General features: G+C 34.7%; 1 protein-coding gene across 1 annotated transcript in view; it reads left to right on the forward strand.

Annotated features, from left to right (window-relative positions):
- The window catches only part of SCRN3 (secernin 3), a gene marked incomplete at both ends in the record, with an annotated part of 31090 nt that overhangs the window by 572 nt on the left and 13811 nt on the right, over positions 1-16707 (forward strand). Inside the window, 3 exons of the mRNA XM_079709825.1 lie at positions 1892-2073; positions 3329-3528; positions 6197-6409. Coding sequence (XP_079565951.1) covers positions 1892-2073; positions 3329-3528; positions 6197-6409 — 595 coding nt within the window. The remainder of the gene's footprint in view (positions 1-1891; positions 2074-3328; positions 3529-6196; positions 6410-16707) is intronic.

The raw sequence follows: 16707 nt of genomic DNA on the forward strand, positions 1-16707 counted from the left end.
TGGAGAAGCAAGTAATTCAGACTAGGAATTAAGGAAGGCTTCACCAGGAGTTGGGGTTTCAGCTGGAGTTTGATGGGCAAAAAGGATTCTGATTGGTGTAGAATAGGAAAAGTCATTCCAGACTCTGGAAGTAACAGTTTCATCATCAAAAAAGGTTTTTGGATCCGTTGGTAATAATATCAACACTATGCACTTTATGCAGTCATTTGATAGCATACAGGTCAACTAAAGGATCCTTTAAATTTTTTATTTAAAAAATCCATTTAGGGCTTCCCTGGTGGTGCAGTGGTTGAGAGTCCGCCTGCCGATGCAGGGGACACGGGTTCGTGCCCCAGTCCGGGAAGATCCCACATGCCATGGAGCGGCTGGGCCAGTGAGCCATGGCCGCTGAGCCTGCGCGTCCGGAGCCTGTGTTCCGCAACGGGAGAGGCCACAACAGTGAGAGGCCCACGTACCCCAAAAAAAAAAAAAAAAAAAAAAATCCATTTAGCATGGAACTTAAAGTAAAAATTTCATACTATGCTTTTATTCCTAAGTTATATATTTTTTAGATTCCGTTTTACTGATATTCTAATACCAAAATATATTAAATATTAGACATTTTTATGTATACAGTTGTTCCTCCACATCCATGGGGGATTGGTTCCAGGAGCCCCTAGGATATCAAAATCCTTTGATGCTTAAGTCCCTTATATAAAATAGCATATAAATGCACATAACCTATGCACATCCTCCCGTAAACTTTAAATTATCTCTAGATTATATATAGTACAATGTGAATGGTATGTAAATAGTTGTAAATACAATGTAAATGCTGTCTAAATAGTTGCCAGCAACTGTCAAATTCAAGTTTTGCTTTTTGGAACTTTCTGGAATGTTTTTTTTTTTTTCCTGAATAGTTTCAATCTGTGTTTGGTTGAATCTGTGGACGTGGAACCTGTGTGTGTGGAGGGCTGACTTTACTAGGCCAAATTTTTTCTTTTGCTGAGATTATTTATTCATCTTGGGTCCATTTCTTTTTTTTTCTTATTTTTTATTTATTTGGTTGCACCAGGTCTTAGTTGCGGTAGGCAAGCTCCTTAGTTGCAGCTCATCAGCTCCTTAGTTGAGGCACATGGGTGCCTTAGTTGTGGCATGCGAACTCTTAGTTGCAGCATGCATGTGGGATCTAGTTCCCTGACCAGGGATCGAACCCAGGCCCCCTGCACTGGGAGCATGGAGTCTTATACATTGTGCCACCAGGGAAGTCCCTTGGATCTATTTGTATTTTATCTCTTCATATTTAAGTCTCACCTATCCTCTAAGCCAGTGGTTTTCATTCTTTTCACTGCTGTGGACATACTCGGTGATTCCCACATGTGACATTGGCATCTATATATTTAAGGGCTACCATATGGAACTTACATCACCAATCAAGAAACACTGGACATTGAGTTTGAGATCTGTTTCCCTACACTTCAACTCAGATACATCTTTCTCTACAAAATGTTTCAAGATTCCACAACTAGAAACTATCCCTTTCCTGAGCTTCCATTAACACCCCATCTTCACTTTTCTTCATACTCTTTATACTATATATTTCATTGTATCTTAGGTAATGTAGAAGTCTTAGTTTCTTGACAGCAAGATCTGCATCTGATTCATCTTTGAAACCAATATATCTCTTAACAGAGTGTTTTATCGTAGGAGATGCTTAGCAAATATCTGAATGAATAAATGCTCTAGGGACAATTCTGAATATGTTTTAAGTGTAATGCCTCTGTTATTGAAATTTTCAATTTAGTTATAATCTCTTTCATAATCGTCATGTTTTCTGATGGATTTTAAGATTCTAGACTTTGATAACTTTTCTTTTTTGGTTTTATTGTTATTGTTATGACTTTCTCTACAGTGTACTTACATAGAGATTGATCAAGTTCCTGAAACATATGCTATTGTCCTTAGTCGCCCAGCTTGGTTATGGGGGGCAGAAATGGGAGCCAATGAGCATGGAGTTTGCATTGGGAATGAAGCTGTATGGGGAAGAGAAGAAGTTTGTGATGAAGAGGCACTACTGGGCATGGACCTTGTCAGGTTATTTTTTTGTTATATTTTTGCACTGTAGAACTTGTCTAAATTTAAAATTTGTTGTAACTCTTAACATGTTTTTTTTTTTTTTTTTTTTTTTCGGTACGCGGGCCTCTCACTGTTGTGGCCTCTCCCGTTGTGGAGCACAGGCTCCGGACGCGCAGGCTCAACGGCCATGGCTCACGGGCCCAGCCGCTCCGCGGCATGTGGGATCTTCCCAGACCGGAGCACGAACCCGTGTCCCCTGCATCGGCAGGCGGACTCTCAACCACTGCGCCACCAGGGAAGCCCCAACATGTTTTTATCTTCCCTTTTTTTTTCATTTTTTTGGACTTTGATACTTTATAGTTTGTGTTAAAAATTCTTCAGGGGGGGCCTCCCTGGTGGCGCAGTGGTTGGGAGTCCGCCTGCCGATGCAGGGGATACGGGTTCGTGCCCCGGTCTGGGAGGATCCCATATGCCGCGGAGCGGCTGGGCCCGTGAGCCATGGCTGCTGAGCCTGCGCATCCGGAGCCTGTGCTCCGCAACGGGAGAGGCCACAACAGTGAGAGGCCCGCGTACCACAAAAAAAAAAAAAAAAAAAAAAAAAAATTCTTCAGGGGGCTTCCCCAGTGGCGCAGTGGTTGAGAGTCCGCCTGCCGATGCAGGGGACACGAGTTTGTGCCCTGGCCCGGGAAGATCCCACATGCCGCGGAGCGGCTAGGCCAGTGAGCCATGGCCGCTGGGCCTGCGTGTCCGGAGCCTGTGCTCCGCAACAGGAGAGGCCACAACAGTGAGAGGCCTGCATACCACAAAAAAAAAAAAAAAAAAAAAAAAGCTTCAGAATACAGGCATGCAATTTCAAGACTCTCAAATATCATTAATTAGGAGAAGGGAAGGAGTTGAAAATTATGATTCATTGGAAGTACCTAACTTACTTTATCAGACTGTAACTAATTCTCACAGTCACCTTATGGGGTATTATTATTATCCTAATTTTACAGATGAGATACCTAAGGTTCAGAGATAAAGTGATTTGCCAATAAACTCCCAAGTTGGAATTTGAACGATGATATTTTTGACTCCAAATCTTTGTTTTCATGATTCCAAACTGACTTCACTACTTCACAAGGAATAGTTTAGAAGTTGGATTTCAGTGTATCTGTTAACTTGAAAGGATTTTTACTTGGAATATAAACACAAAATCTCATGTGCATGAAATTATTTAAGAAACATGATGGAAATTTATTTTAATCTGAGAACTTTAATATTTTTATTTTAGACTTGGTCTTGAAAGAGCTGATACAGCTGAAAAAGCCCTCAATGTCATTGTTGATTTATTAGAAAAATATGGCCAGGGTGGAAATTGTTCAGAGGGCAGGATGGTATTTAGCTATCACAACAGTTTCCTGATAGCTGATAGGAATGAAGCCTGGGTTCTGGAGACTGCAGGGAAGTACTGGGCAGCAGAAAAAGTACAAGGTATGGACAACTTTTCATGATTTAATTTGTTTTACAATTAATAAAAAACTTCTTAGTTGCAGACATTGAATTTAGTTGTTTTTCAAGATTTATACTCCAGTGCAATGAAGGCGAAAACTGAAGGGGAAATGAAAAATTTGAAAGAACATACATTGAAAGAGCACTATAAAGGGCTTTCTTGAAAAAGAGGAAAAGGTGGTGTTATGTCTTTTTAATATATATGATATTAATTTCATATAACCTGTATACATTTTCTGTGCAGTAGCTCTTGGCTGTTTTATACTACTTTTTCACTTTTTTTTAAAGCCCTCCCCTTTTTCACTTTTTTATGAAGTGAAACCATTTCTTTACCATTTTTTCCTGTTTTAACTTTGGGCTGAACTCCAAAATTTTATCATGTGTGGATATGGAGGTGAGGACAGGGTAGTGTTATTGGGGGTTGGTGACTGTGGGTTTAATCGTTAGAAAGAAAATATTGATACAATAGTAAAGTATAAAAATTTGATGTCATTGAGTAAATAACACAGTTGATTGTTTTGGAATGCTTTGTTTTTTTTTTCTTGATTTCTTTGTAACCATATATTCCTCTCATTTTTCAAGTGAGTAGGTCCAGAGATATGAAGTGATTTACTCAAGGCAGTGAATGAGAGACTTAGAATTTAAACCTTTCCATCCTGACTCTCAGTTCAGTATTCTTTCACTAGAGTACAACCTTGTGCTTAAGCTTGACCATGTACTTCTTGTGTAATTACCTCCTGGATCTCATAGTTTTACAAGGGGGATAAGATACACATGTGAAAATATTAAATGGCAAGTGAATGACACACACACATATATGCTATGAACATTTAGAGAAAAGTCATCGTGAGCTGGAGAAATTTGGGAAGTCTTCATGAAGGTAGCCTTGAGCTTTGGAGGATTTGGATGTTGTTTTTCAAAACAGGTCATTGACAGTTGTTTTGATGGACATTTTATTTTATATTTTGCATGTGTGTTTATTAATACACAAAACTGAATTTAGACTCTTTTCATTATTGTGATAATTGGCCTGATTATACCATTAATTACTTTTTATTTTGTCAAGTGTGCTATATCCAAGAGAAAAACGAATTCTGTTGAAAAAGATAGCCCCACCGAGCCATCCAAAACAAACACCTTCACTGAGTCTGATTATCCAATTGTAGATTAACTTTGCCAACTTGTTTCTCTTCCTATTACTAAATTAGCCCAAGAACTAAGTAGTTTAACTATAGGGAATTATCTACTCGATGGAAAATTCTTCTTCTCTTTGATTCTATCATGACTTAAGTCTATTTTTGTAGTGAAAATATCCCAGGTATGATTTCATTAGAGTAATTAAATTGATTTCTACTTGGCAGACTATCATTCCAAATCTGTTTTAAAATGTTATTAATTTTCATTTATCATGATCTATTTCATTTATTCTGATCTGTTTAGAACAGACTTTTATTGTTTCTTCTATTTTGTATTTTAGTTGAAAATTTTGTTATAACTTAGTGCCATGATATTTTTAGAAGCCTTATATTTCTGTTCTAAACTTATGACTATTTTTTAAACAGTAATTCATATAAAAGACTAATATCTAGAATATATAAAAAACTGTCAAAACTCAACAGTAAAAAGACAAATGACACGAAGAGACATTTCACCTAAAAGGTTATACAGATGTCACAAAAGAACATGAAATGATGTTCAACGTCATTAGCCATTAGGGAAATGCAAACTAAAACTACAATGAGATATCATTCTACCTCTATCAGAATGGCTAAAAATTTTTAAATGACACTCCCAAATGCTAGTGAGAATCTGGGGGATGGTACATTGCTAATAAGAATGTACAGTCACTCTGGAAAACAGTTCGGCAGTTAAAAAAAAACCTTAATACGCAACCATTATACAACGCAGCAATTGCAATCTTATGCATTTATCCCAGAGAAATAAAACTTAAATGCACACAAAAACCTGTACATGAATTTTTAGAGCAGCTTTTCCCATGACACCAAAAACTGGAAACAACCTAGCTGTCCTTTAACTTGTGAATGTTTAAACAAACCATAGAATGTTTATAACATGGAATACTAGTCAGTAATAAAAAGGAATGAATTGTTGATACATACAATAACCTGGAATAATCTTTAGGGAATTAAACTGAGTAACAAAAGCCTAAAGATTGTATATTGTATGATTCCATTTATATGATTTTCTTGAAATGACAGTTATAGAAATGGATAACACATGGTTGCCTGGGGTTAATGAAGGGCTGGGTGTGGGAGATAAGTGGGTGTGGCTATAAAAGGGCAACATGAGTGATCCTTGTGATATTCTGTACCTTGACTGTATAAATACTAGTATTTTGGTTGTGATATTATGCAAGATGTTACCATTTGGGGAGACGGTGTAAAGGTGCATAGCTCTCTCTTTAATTCTTACAACTGCATGTGAATCCATAATTACCTCAAAATAAAAAGTTTAATTTAAAAAAGTATTTATTTATCTATTTGAGTCTGTAATAAATAGATGCACATGGTACAACATTTAGAAGCCTATATTTACATTGAAATAATGATTAAGGATCATAATGTACAGAGATAGATATATTACATTAAATATGACTTTTCTTCTCCCTTCCTCTCTTCTTTGAAAATAGGGGGAGTTCGTAATATTTCTAATCAGCTTTCTATAACAACCAAGATTGATCGGGAACACCCAGACATGAGAAGCTATGCTAAGCAGAAAGGTTGGTGGGATGGTAAAAAGGAGTTTGATTTTGCTGCAGCATACTCTTATCTTGACACAGCCAAGATGATGATTTCTCCAGGCAGATACTGTGAAGGCTACAAGCTTCTGAATAAACATAAAGGTAATTTTAAATAATATTAGAATGAAAATGTTATTTCATGTAAATATAATGTGGGTATAATAAAGTCTGTTTTTTGAAAAATTATTCTAAGTAAGATATAGTTTTATTAAAACTGAAAACAGGGAATTCCCTGGTGGTCCAGTGGTTGGGACTCTGTGCTTCCACTTCAGGGGGCACGGGTTCGATTCTTGGTCGGGGAACTAGGATCCTGCAGGCCGTGCAGCACAGCCAAAGGAAAAACAAAAAGAAAAAAAACCTGAAAACATTGTGATACTGTAAGCTGTTTTTTGAGATGAGTGAAGTGCTATATAATTGTGAGACGGTAATAATTCTTTCTGAAAGACAAGTTCAGATTTGCAATCCTCAAACCCTTTTTTCAGTTCTTAGTAATATTCTTAAGGCCAAATTTGGATTACTTTTCTTCTCAGAGTTCATTGGAACATGGAGATGGTTTTCTTTGACTATTGCTGCTGCTTCTTTCATTTATCTTTTGATAGTACCCTTATTGGTTATTTTCTAATTTCAAAAGTTATATCTATAACTTGTCAAGAAGAAAAACTGAGCAGATATAAGGATTCTCCCTTTCCACTCTTAAACTCTAGAAATGTTGGATAAAATATATAAACATTAAGGACATATATAGATAGGTTTAAACACAAGAAGAGGAAATCACTAGGTACCAAAAATGAAGAGAGAACCCATAGTGTCAGCAAGATTTGAGGTGTCTCTTCTCCATACAGTTCTCCTTCTCTCTGTGTCAAAGGGGAGATTGTGGACCACATATCATCCTTAGAGGCTAGTTTTAACATCCATGAGAATGTAGGTGCCTAGCTGAAAGACCTCTTTGGGGAGCAGGAACTGGACTAGTTACTAAGATTAGAACTCTGCTCCATGCCCAGAGTCCCAGCCTGGAATTGAGCTGTCTGCTGTCCCAGGCTATGGGTCAGTACATTCTCTTGTGAGTGACTGAACTCTGAGCTACATGTATTTTGTAGACTCAGCTGAGGCTACCTGTGCTGTGCTGAGAAACAAACTGGTTTGGAACCTGCAAACCACAGGTCTGCAGAATTCCAGCATACCTGTGTCTCTATGAATATATGACAAATACTCAAATTTTACTCAAATTTCCCATCCAGATGAGAAATCTGCTATAATGAATCTTCATGTAACTGCCGTTAAAAACATGGACATTCAGATGAAAGGATGTAGTTTCTACATTTATTATGGATAGTTTCTATTATTATGTCCTCAAGTTCATTGATCTTTTCTTCTGCATTATCTAATATGCTGTTAATCTCACTTAGTAATATTTTCATTTCAGTTATATTTTTCATCTCTACATGTTCTATTTGGTTCTTTTTGTATATCTCTCATTTCTCTATTCATTACCTTCATGTTTTTCTTTAAATCCTTGAGCATATTTAGCAGACAGCTGTTTTATAATAGTTGTTTTAACATCCTTGTCTTCTAACTCTATTATCTCTGTAATTTCTGCATCTGTTTCTGTTGATTTGATATTCTTCTGGTTTTGGGTCACATTTTCCTGCTTATTCATATGTTTAATAATTTTTTATTAGATGATGGACATTGCAGATTTTAATCATTGAGTTCTGGATTTTGTTTTACTCCTTTAATGAGTGTTGGACTTTGTTTTATCAGTTAATTTCATTATTTAGGGAAGAGTTTCATCTTTTTTAGGCCTATTTGCTTTTCTAGGGTAGCTCTAGAGTAGCTATTATACCAGGGCTAGTTTAGTCCCACTAAAGGCATGTGATCCTTCTGGGATCTCTGCTGAATGCCTTATGTATTAAATGAGATCTTCTTATTCCAGCTAGTAGGAACTCAAAAGATTCCCAGCCCTGTGTTAGCTTTATGTATTTTTTAAAAACTCATAGTTTCCAATAATTGCTCTTTCCTTATAATTTGTCCTTTGTTTGGTCTTGTGGAGTTTCACTCTATGTGTGTGTGCAAATTGGTATTCAGCCAGAGGCTCAATGGACCCTCTGTACAGGTTGCTAGAAAGTTTTTGAGAGGTAGCTCATTCCTCTTTCGTGCTCTGCTTTGCAAATTCTACCACCCTGACCTCCCTGAACTTCCACCTCTGTTTCCTCAACTTAGAGTGATCTTTGGGCTATGTCTGGGTCCCCCTCCCTGTACTGTTGTCTGAAAATTGCCTCCAACAACACTGAGCTCCTGGAGTCAACACAATGGTAGGGCTTACCTTATTTGTTTCCTTTCTCTCAGGGATCATAATCCTACACTACCTGTTGTCCAATATCCAAAAACAGTTTTATATATTTTGTCCAGTTTTCTGTTTGTCTACAGTAGGAGGGTAATTCTAGCCCCTACTGTTCCTTCATGGTTGGAAGCAGTTCTATTTACATTATACTGAGTGTTTTTTGCAGTACAGAAGAGAAATGCAATTCATATCCAGTAAGATATGTTATTATTTTGAACTGCACACAGCACAATTATTGGACATTCATTGAGAGTTAAATAAATAGATGATTAGTGTTTACACACTTCCCATCATGCAGAAGTTCTTGGTTGATTGTTACATAGGTTTTACAAGTATTTAGTAATATTTGGGGAAATTGATTGAGTTTTTAAATATGGGCTAGGAATACATTATTATTTTTTCCATTTAAAATAATGGGTTGTAGGCTCTTGCTATTCAGTGTTTATAACAGTTTAGATTCAGGTAAGGAGGCTGTATGTATTTTATTAACCACCCATATGGAAGCCTTCATTATCCATGGTCTGCCAGGACTCTCCCAGAAATTCCCTTTGAAGATGATTTCACAGGAAAAAAATTATAAAAAAATTATAAACACATGAGCAAATACAGTACTAAAAGAGAAACAATTCATAGACCCAACAAATACAGGAAATTCACACCCGAGAACAAATTAGCTGATTTAAAGTTAGCTAATGATTAAATAATATTAAGGAATTATTATTTAAAAATTCAGATATGGTCATTGTATTTTAGCTATATTTATAAAAAATTCAAATGTGGTCATTGTATTTTAGCTATATTTATAAAAAAATTCCTTTTGTATAGATAATGTACTGAAATATTATGGATGAGATGATGTGACTGGGATTTTCTTCAAAATAATTTGATGGGAGAGATTTGATAACTGTTGAAGCAGTAATGAATATTTGAGGATTCATTGTATAATTTTTCTGAACTTTTATATATTTGAAATTTTCTATAATAAAAAGTTAAAAAAATAAAATTAAAATGTTCAAAGATATAAAGGAAGGAATGAAATCCATAAAGGAAGAGTAGGAGATTATGAAAAATAAACAGATAAATTTGAAAATTCTAAAATGTGCAGAAATTCTAAAAATGAAAATTACAGTCACTGAAACAAAACCAAAATTGAATGTTGTAACAAATATTCAAAGTTAAGCATTTGGAAAATGCAGGTAAACAAAGAGGAACAAAAATTACTCATAATAAGTACTCAGCACTCACTTAACATTTAAATATTTTTAATTGCAAAAGTAAAATATATCATTGCTAGCAGATATTCTTTGTAGCCATATTTCCCTGTATACATATACAGCTTATTTTTAAAAATAAAAATAGGCCAATACTGAATATATTCTACTTTAATCCACTTTTTAGTTGATGGTATATTTGGAATATCATTCCACATCTTTAGTTATCATTCATTTGAAATGTTTTAAAATTTCCCCTGTGATTTCTTTTCTGACTTGTGAATTATTTAGAAGTGTGTTATGAATTTCCAAATATCTGGGGGTTTCCTAGATATCTTATTGTTATTGATTTCTAATTTAATTCCACTGAACTCAGAGAACATACTCTATATGACTTCAGTCCTTTAAAATTTACTGAGACTTATTTTATGGCCTGGCATATGATCTGTTTTGCTGTACAAAATATGCACCTTGCACTTGTTAGGTATAGAGTTTTATAAATATCAATTAGGTCAATTAGGTCAAGATGGTTACTGTCATCATCTACATCTTTAATGATTTTTTTTCTTGTTTTATATATTACTAAGAGAGGAGTGTGAAAATCTCCAATTATGCTTATGGAATTGTCTGTTTCTCCCTTTAATTCTGTCAGTTTTTGCTTAATATATATTAAAGCTCTGTTATTAGGTGCATACACATTTATAATTGTTTTGTCTTTCTGGTGAATTGGCCCTTTTCTTCATGAAATATTATTTCTCACTGTTAATACTGTTTGTCTTGAAGTCAACTTTAGCCCAGCTTTCTGTTTACTGTTTATATGACATATACTCACCTATCCATTTGCTTTCAAACTATCTGTATCTTTATATTTAAAACACATTTCTTGTAAAAAAAAATATGGTTTAATCTTTTTTTTAAACCATTCTGATAAGTTTTGCCTTTTAATTAGAAACTGTAGTTCATTAACATTTAATGTAGGCTGGTTCTGGTTCCAGATAAGATGCTGTAAGTAAACTCTATTCTATCTCTTTTTCTGAATATAACCAAAAGCCTGGAAATATTGTATGGAACAGTTATCTGAGGACCTTTAAATGTAAAAAGGGACAGGCAATAGGAGAAAGAAACCAGAACCCAAAGTATGAATTCATCCAGCAGTGAGTTTCATGGTTTTTTTCCTTCCATATCACCTGGCCTGCTTTCAAACAGTATGATTCCTGGAACTATGCACTGGGTGTGGACAGAAAGTAGGCCCAAAATCTCATAACATAATGTTATAATCTAAATGGTACAATCCAAAATTACCCAATATATGAAAACTAGGAAAATCTCAACAATTTGGAAGGGAAAAGACAATAGATACCAATGACAAGATGATCTAGATGTTGGGATTATCAAATGAAGACTTTATTCAGTTATTTTTTTGATTGAAGTATAGTTGATTTACAATGTTGTGTTAATTTCTGCTGTACAGCAAAGTGATTCAGTTAAATGTATATATATATATATATCTCTATATATCCTTTTTTATATTCTTCTCCATTATGGGTTATCATAGGATATTGAATATAGTTCTCTGTGCTATATAGTAGGACCTAGTTGTTTATCCATTCTATGTATAATAGCTTACATCTGCTAACCCCAACCTGCTATTCCATCTCTCCCCCAACCTTCTCCCCCTTGACAATCACAAGTCTGTTCTCTATGTCCATGAGTCTGTTCCTGTTTCGTAGATAGGTTCATTTGTGTTATTCAAATGAAGACTTTAAAGCAGCTATTTTAAGTGTGAACACTCCCAATATGAATGGGAAAGTAGAGCATCTCAGCAGAGAAATAGAAGCTATAAAACAGAACTGAATGGAAATTTTATAATTGAAAAACACAGTAACCAAAGTAAAAAATTCCTCTGATGGGCTCAATAGCAGAATGGATATGACAGAGGAAAGTGTCAGTGAATTTGAAGATAGATCAGTAGAAATTATCTAATATGAACACAGAGAGAAAAAAAATTGAAACAAAGAAACAGAACAGAGCCTTAGGGACTGTGGGATAATACCTAAACATCTAGAGTCATTAGAGTCTCAGAAGGAGAGAAGAGTGTGATGCAGAAAAGTTTTAAAATAAATAATGGTTGAAAACTTCTCAAAACGGCAAAAGACTTAAATTTACAGATTCAGGAAAGTTAGCAAACGTCAAACAAGATAAATGAAAAGAAATCCATGCCTAAATGCACAAACTGCTGAAAACCAAAGACAAAAAGGCTTAAAAGCAGCTAAAGAAAAATAACACATTATATGTAGGTAAAAAATGATTTCTGTGTGTTTTTCATTATAAACCATAGATGCCTAAAGGCAATGAAACAACATTTTTAAAGCTCTGAAAGAAAAGAATTCTGTATCTAGACGAAGTATTCTTCAGGAATGAAGGTGAAATAAAAACATGCTGCCATGTGGGAAAACTAAGAGACTTTGTTGCCAGTATTCCTGCTGTAAAAGAAATGCTAAAGGAATTTTTTTAGATAGAAGGGAAGTGATAGCACAGCGAAACATGGAACTTCAGGGATGAAGGAAGAGCCACAGAAATGGCAAATATTGGGGTAAATATAATACCATGTTTCTCCTCTTAAGACCTTAAAAATGTGTCTAACAGTTATAAGCCAAAATTACATTTCCTATAATATACATGATAATCACAGTATAAAGAGGGGAGTACATATGGTGTTAAGGTTTCTACATTGTACTTAAAGCTGTAAAATATTGATTCTAGTAAACAGATAATTTAATTACATATATTGTAGCCTTAGAGCAACTATTTAAAAAGCTATGTAATAAGATACAGTAAAAAAAAAACCAAACACATGAATTAAAATGGAATACTAAGAAAATATTCAAAAAGAAGGCAGGAAAGGGGAAATGGAAGAATAAAAATAGAAGCATCGAACATAAAACAATATAACGTAGATCTAAAGTTCAACATATCTATAATTACATTAATTGTTAAATGGTCTAAACATACCAATTAAAAGATGACGTGTGTCAGACTGAAGTAAAAAAACAAACAAACCACGACTCAGCTATATGCTGTGTACGAGTGACTCACTTTAAGTAGGCGAAGAGTAAAAGAATGGGAGAAGTTATAGCATGTAAACACTGATCAAAAGACAGCTGGGTTGGCTATATAAATATTAGATGAAGTAGACTTTAGAGCAAGGTACATTATCAGGGAGAGACATATCACATAATCAAAAAAGGGTCATTTCAGGGTTATTATTTTCTCCATGGTAAATGTATATGAACCTAACAACAAATCTTCAAAATATATGAAGTAAGAACTAACAGAACTGATAGGAGAAGTAGACAGTTCCACAATTATAGGTGGAGACTGTAATGCTTCTCTCTCAGTAATGGGAAGAACCAGTGGACAGAAAATCAGCAAGGATATGAAAGAATTGAACAGTATATCAACCACTGGATCTAACTGATGTTTATAGAATTCTCCACCCAACAACAGTGGAATGCATATTCTTTTCAAGTGCACATGGAACATACACTAAGTTGACCATATCCTGGATCATAAAACAAATCTTAAAAAGAGACATAACAAAGTACAGTCTTTGACAATAATAAAATTATATTTGAAATCAGTTACATAAGGATATCTGGAAAATCCCCAATGCTTGGAAATCACACAACACACTTTATTTTTTTTTAATTTATTATTTATTTTTGGATGCGTTGGGTCTTCGTTGCTGCGCACGGGCTTTCTCTAGTTGCGGCGAGCAGGGGCTACTCTTGGTTGCGGTGCGCGGGCTTCTCATTGCAGTGGCTTCTCTTGTTGTGGAGCATGGGCTCTAGGCACGCGGGCTTCAGTAGTTGTGGCTCGCAGGCTCTAGAGCACAGGCTCAGTAGTTGTGGTGCACAGGCTTAGTTGCTCTGCGGCATGTGGGATCTTCCCAGACCAGGACTCGAACCTGTGTCCCCTGTATTGGCAGGCAGATTCTTAACCACTGTGCCACCAGGGAAGTCCACACAACACACTTTAAATGTATGGGTCAAAAAAGAAGTCTCAAGGGAACTTAGAAAATATTTTGAGTGGAATGAAATGAAAATCAATATACCAAAATTTATAGCATGCAGCAAAAGTAGTGTTTACAGGAAAATTTAAAGCATTAAGTGCTTATATTAGAGAATAAGAAAGGTCTCAAATCAACAATGTAAACTTTCACCTTAATAAACTAAAAAAAAAAAAAAGAAAGAAAAAAAAGAACAAAAAAATCCCAAGCAAAGAAAAGAAAGAAATAATAAAGTGCAGAAATCAGTAAAATTGAGAACAACAAAACAGTGGAGAAAATGGATCAAACTAAAAGCTGGTTCTTTGAAAAGATTAATAAATTGAAACAGCTCCACAATGAAAAAAAAAAAAGAGAAGAAAACACAAGTTACATGTCAGGAAAACATATTATTATAGACCCCATAGACATTACGAGGATAATAGGGAAACACTATAAACAGCTCTAAGTGTGTTCAGTAACTTAGAGGAAATGAACCAATTCCTTGAAAGCCACCAATCACCAAAACTCACCTAGGAAGAAATATCAATAACTTTTGATTTAGCAATTGAATTGGTTGTGTTCTGTCTGCAAAGTCTGTCTCCTGGTCAGCAGCTCAAATTTCAGTTTTGTTCTTTTATCTTTAGCTGAGCTGCTATCATTCTCCCCCACATATGCTGATTCATGAAACAGATGGAGATTTGGGCAGAGTTTTTTTTTTACAAAGAATTTGGGGGTTGCTCTCTATAACTCTCACCTTTCTGCGATTCTCCCTTCACCTTCTAGTACCAGTAGTTGGCCTCTGGTTCTTCAGGCCAGAAAGACCAAGGTTTTCTATAACTGCCTGCGCCACATTGCACAGCATTGACCATGGCCTTCCCTCAGGCTAAAGCTGTAACAAAAGTGGGAAATTTACTCTGTGCTTCATCCCATCTTCCAAGTGTCACCTCTCCTCCAGAATTTTCCTGCTTTTGCTCACAGTAAAGAGCCTTAGTGTATTTTGTCCCAAGTTTATAGTTATCTGAGGGAGGGTTAGTATGATAGAAGCTTACTCAGCCTAAATGAAAGCAGAACTCCTTCCCATGTCATTTAATATTCTATGACATTCTTTTACTTATAAAAATAAATATATTCACATGATTCAAAATTCAGAGGTATACAGAAGTATACAGTGAAGCCTCTCCTTTCTAACATGCCCCTGTTCAGTCCTTTTTCCTACAGGCATTTCCTTGTATATGCCTTCAGAGATGATGTATGCTTAATGAAACAAATATGTATAGGTATTCTTGTTCTCCTTTTTACAGAAATGGTAGCATGCCATACACACTCTTCTGCACATAAGTTTTCCCTAGGTACCAATATATAATGTAGATCATTCTATTTTAATATATATAGAACTATCTCATTTTTAACAGATGCATAGTATTCTATTATTTTGGTATAATATTTATTTCCATGTGGTTGTATTTTATCATTATACAGTAAAGATTGATTGTATGAATCATACTTTAGTTAACAAATTCTCTGTTATTTAGGTCATTTTTAGTTTTCTACCACTGAAAATTTTACAGTATGCTCATAGCTTCTTTATTTTCACATCCATGATTATTTTCCTAGAATAATTTCCTACAAGTAGAATGTGGGGTCAAAGCATGTGCATGTTTTAAGGCTTTTGAAACTCATTGCCAAAATGACCACCAGAAAAGTTGCATCAGTTTAAATTTCCACCAGCAATATTTGAGTGCCCATTTTCTAATATATTTACCAATATAGGATATTGTTTTTGTTCCATCTTGTTAAATTTTTAAGCAAAATTGGCATGTTATTACTTTAAAATATATTTCTCCTATTAGTGAGGTTAACCATATTCTTATGTTTATTGAAAATTTATAATTTTTAAATAACTTTCCTGTTCTTAATATATTTTTTCCCCATTTTTATATTTGGTTACTACTAACTCTTAAAAAATTATTAGTAATGTACCTTTGTCTATTCGCCTCCAAATAATTCCAGAAAAATAACTTTTATTTAGAAGATTATTGGGTGGCAGATAAATGCTAAAAGGGTCTTTCCACTAATAAAAATCTGTGACTGATTTATCTTCCTTCACTTGAAGGATAAAATGGTTCTATAAATCAATCAGAAAGCAACTACTCAGAGATAGATAAGTCAGTGATTAATACTTGCTTCTCAGGTATTCATTAAACAAATTAATTATATGTATAGCAGAAAAAAGTTTGTGACAGAATGTTTTTAGAATGCCTTAACATCATTGTTTTCAAAGTATTTAATATCTTATATTTTAATTTCCAGAAGAATGTTGTCATTTGAAAAGTTTCCTATAAAGTTTCTTAATATTAGTTTGCCATTTTATAAGTAGGTTATTTAAACTATCTTTTTTCATATAGGTACATATGTAGAAAAAGCTAAAATATGTTATTCTAAGGATTTTGATTTTAGGCTTACTGTCATTGTAAAAGTAGAGACAGAGTACTGGCTGCAGCAGCACCTACTCCTATTTATTAAAAAAGTGTATCAAAGGCTAGACACTGTGCTAAGTGATTACATTATTTTCTTTAAGCAACCATGTGAAGTAGGTATTATCTTCATTTTACAAATGAGGAAGTTGTGTTTGTGCTCTTCATTTATCTCCTGTATGAAATTGAAAAAAAATGGACTCTCATTTGTCCTTATATTTCTCTCAGCACCTAGTTCAGTGTCTTGCACTAGTGTGTGTGTGCTTAATAAGTTTCTTTTTTTTGTTAAATTAACAAAGGATTATTAGTTGAATTGAATTAAATTA

This window comes from Hyperoodon ampullatus (genome assembly GCF_949752795.1).
Source record: "Hyperoodon ampullatus genome assembly, chromosome: 8".
In the NCBI taxonomy this organism is placed as follows: Eukaryota; Metazoa; Chordata; class Mammalia; order Artiodactyla; family Ziphiidae; genus Hyperoodon; species Hyperoodon ampullatus.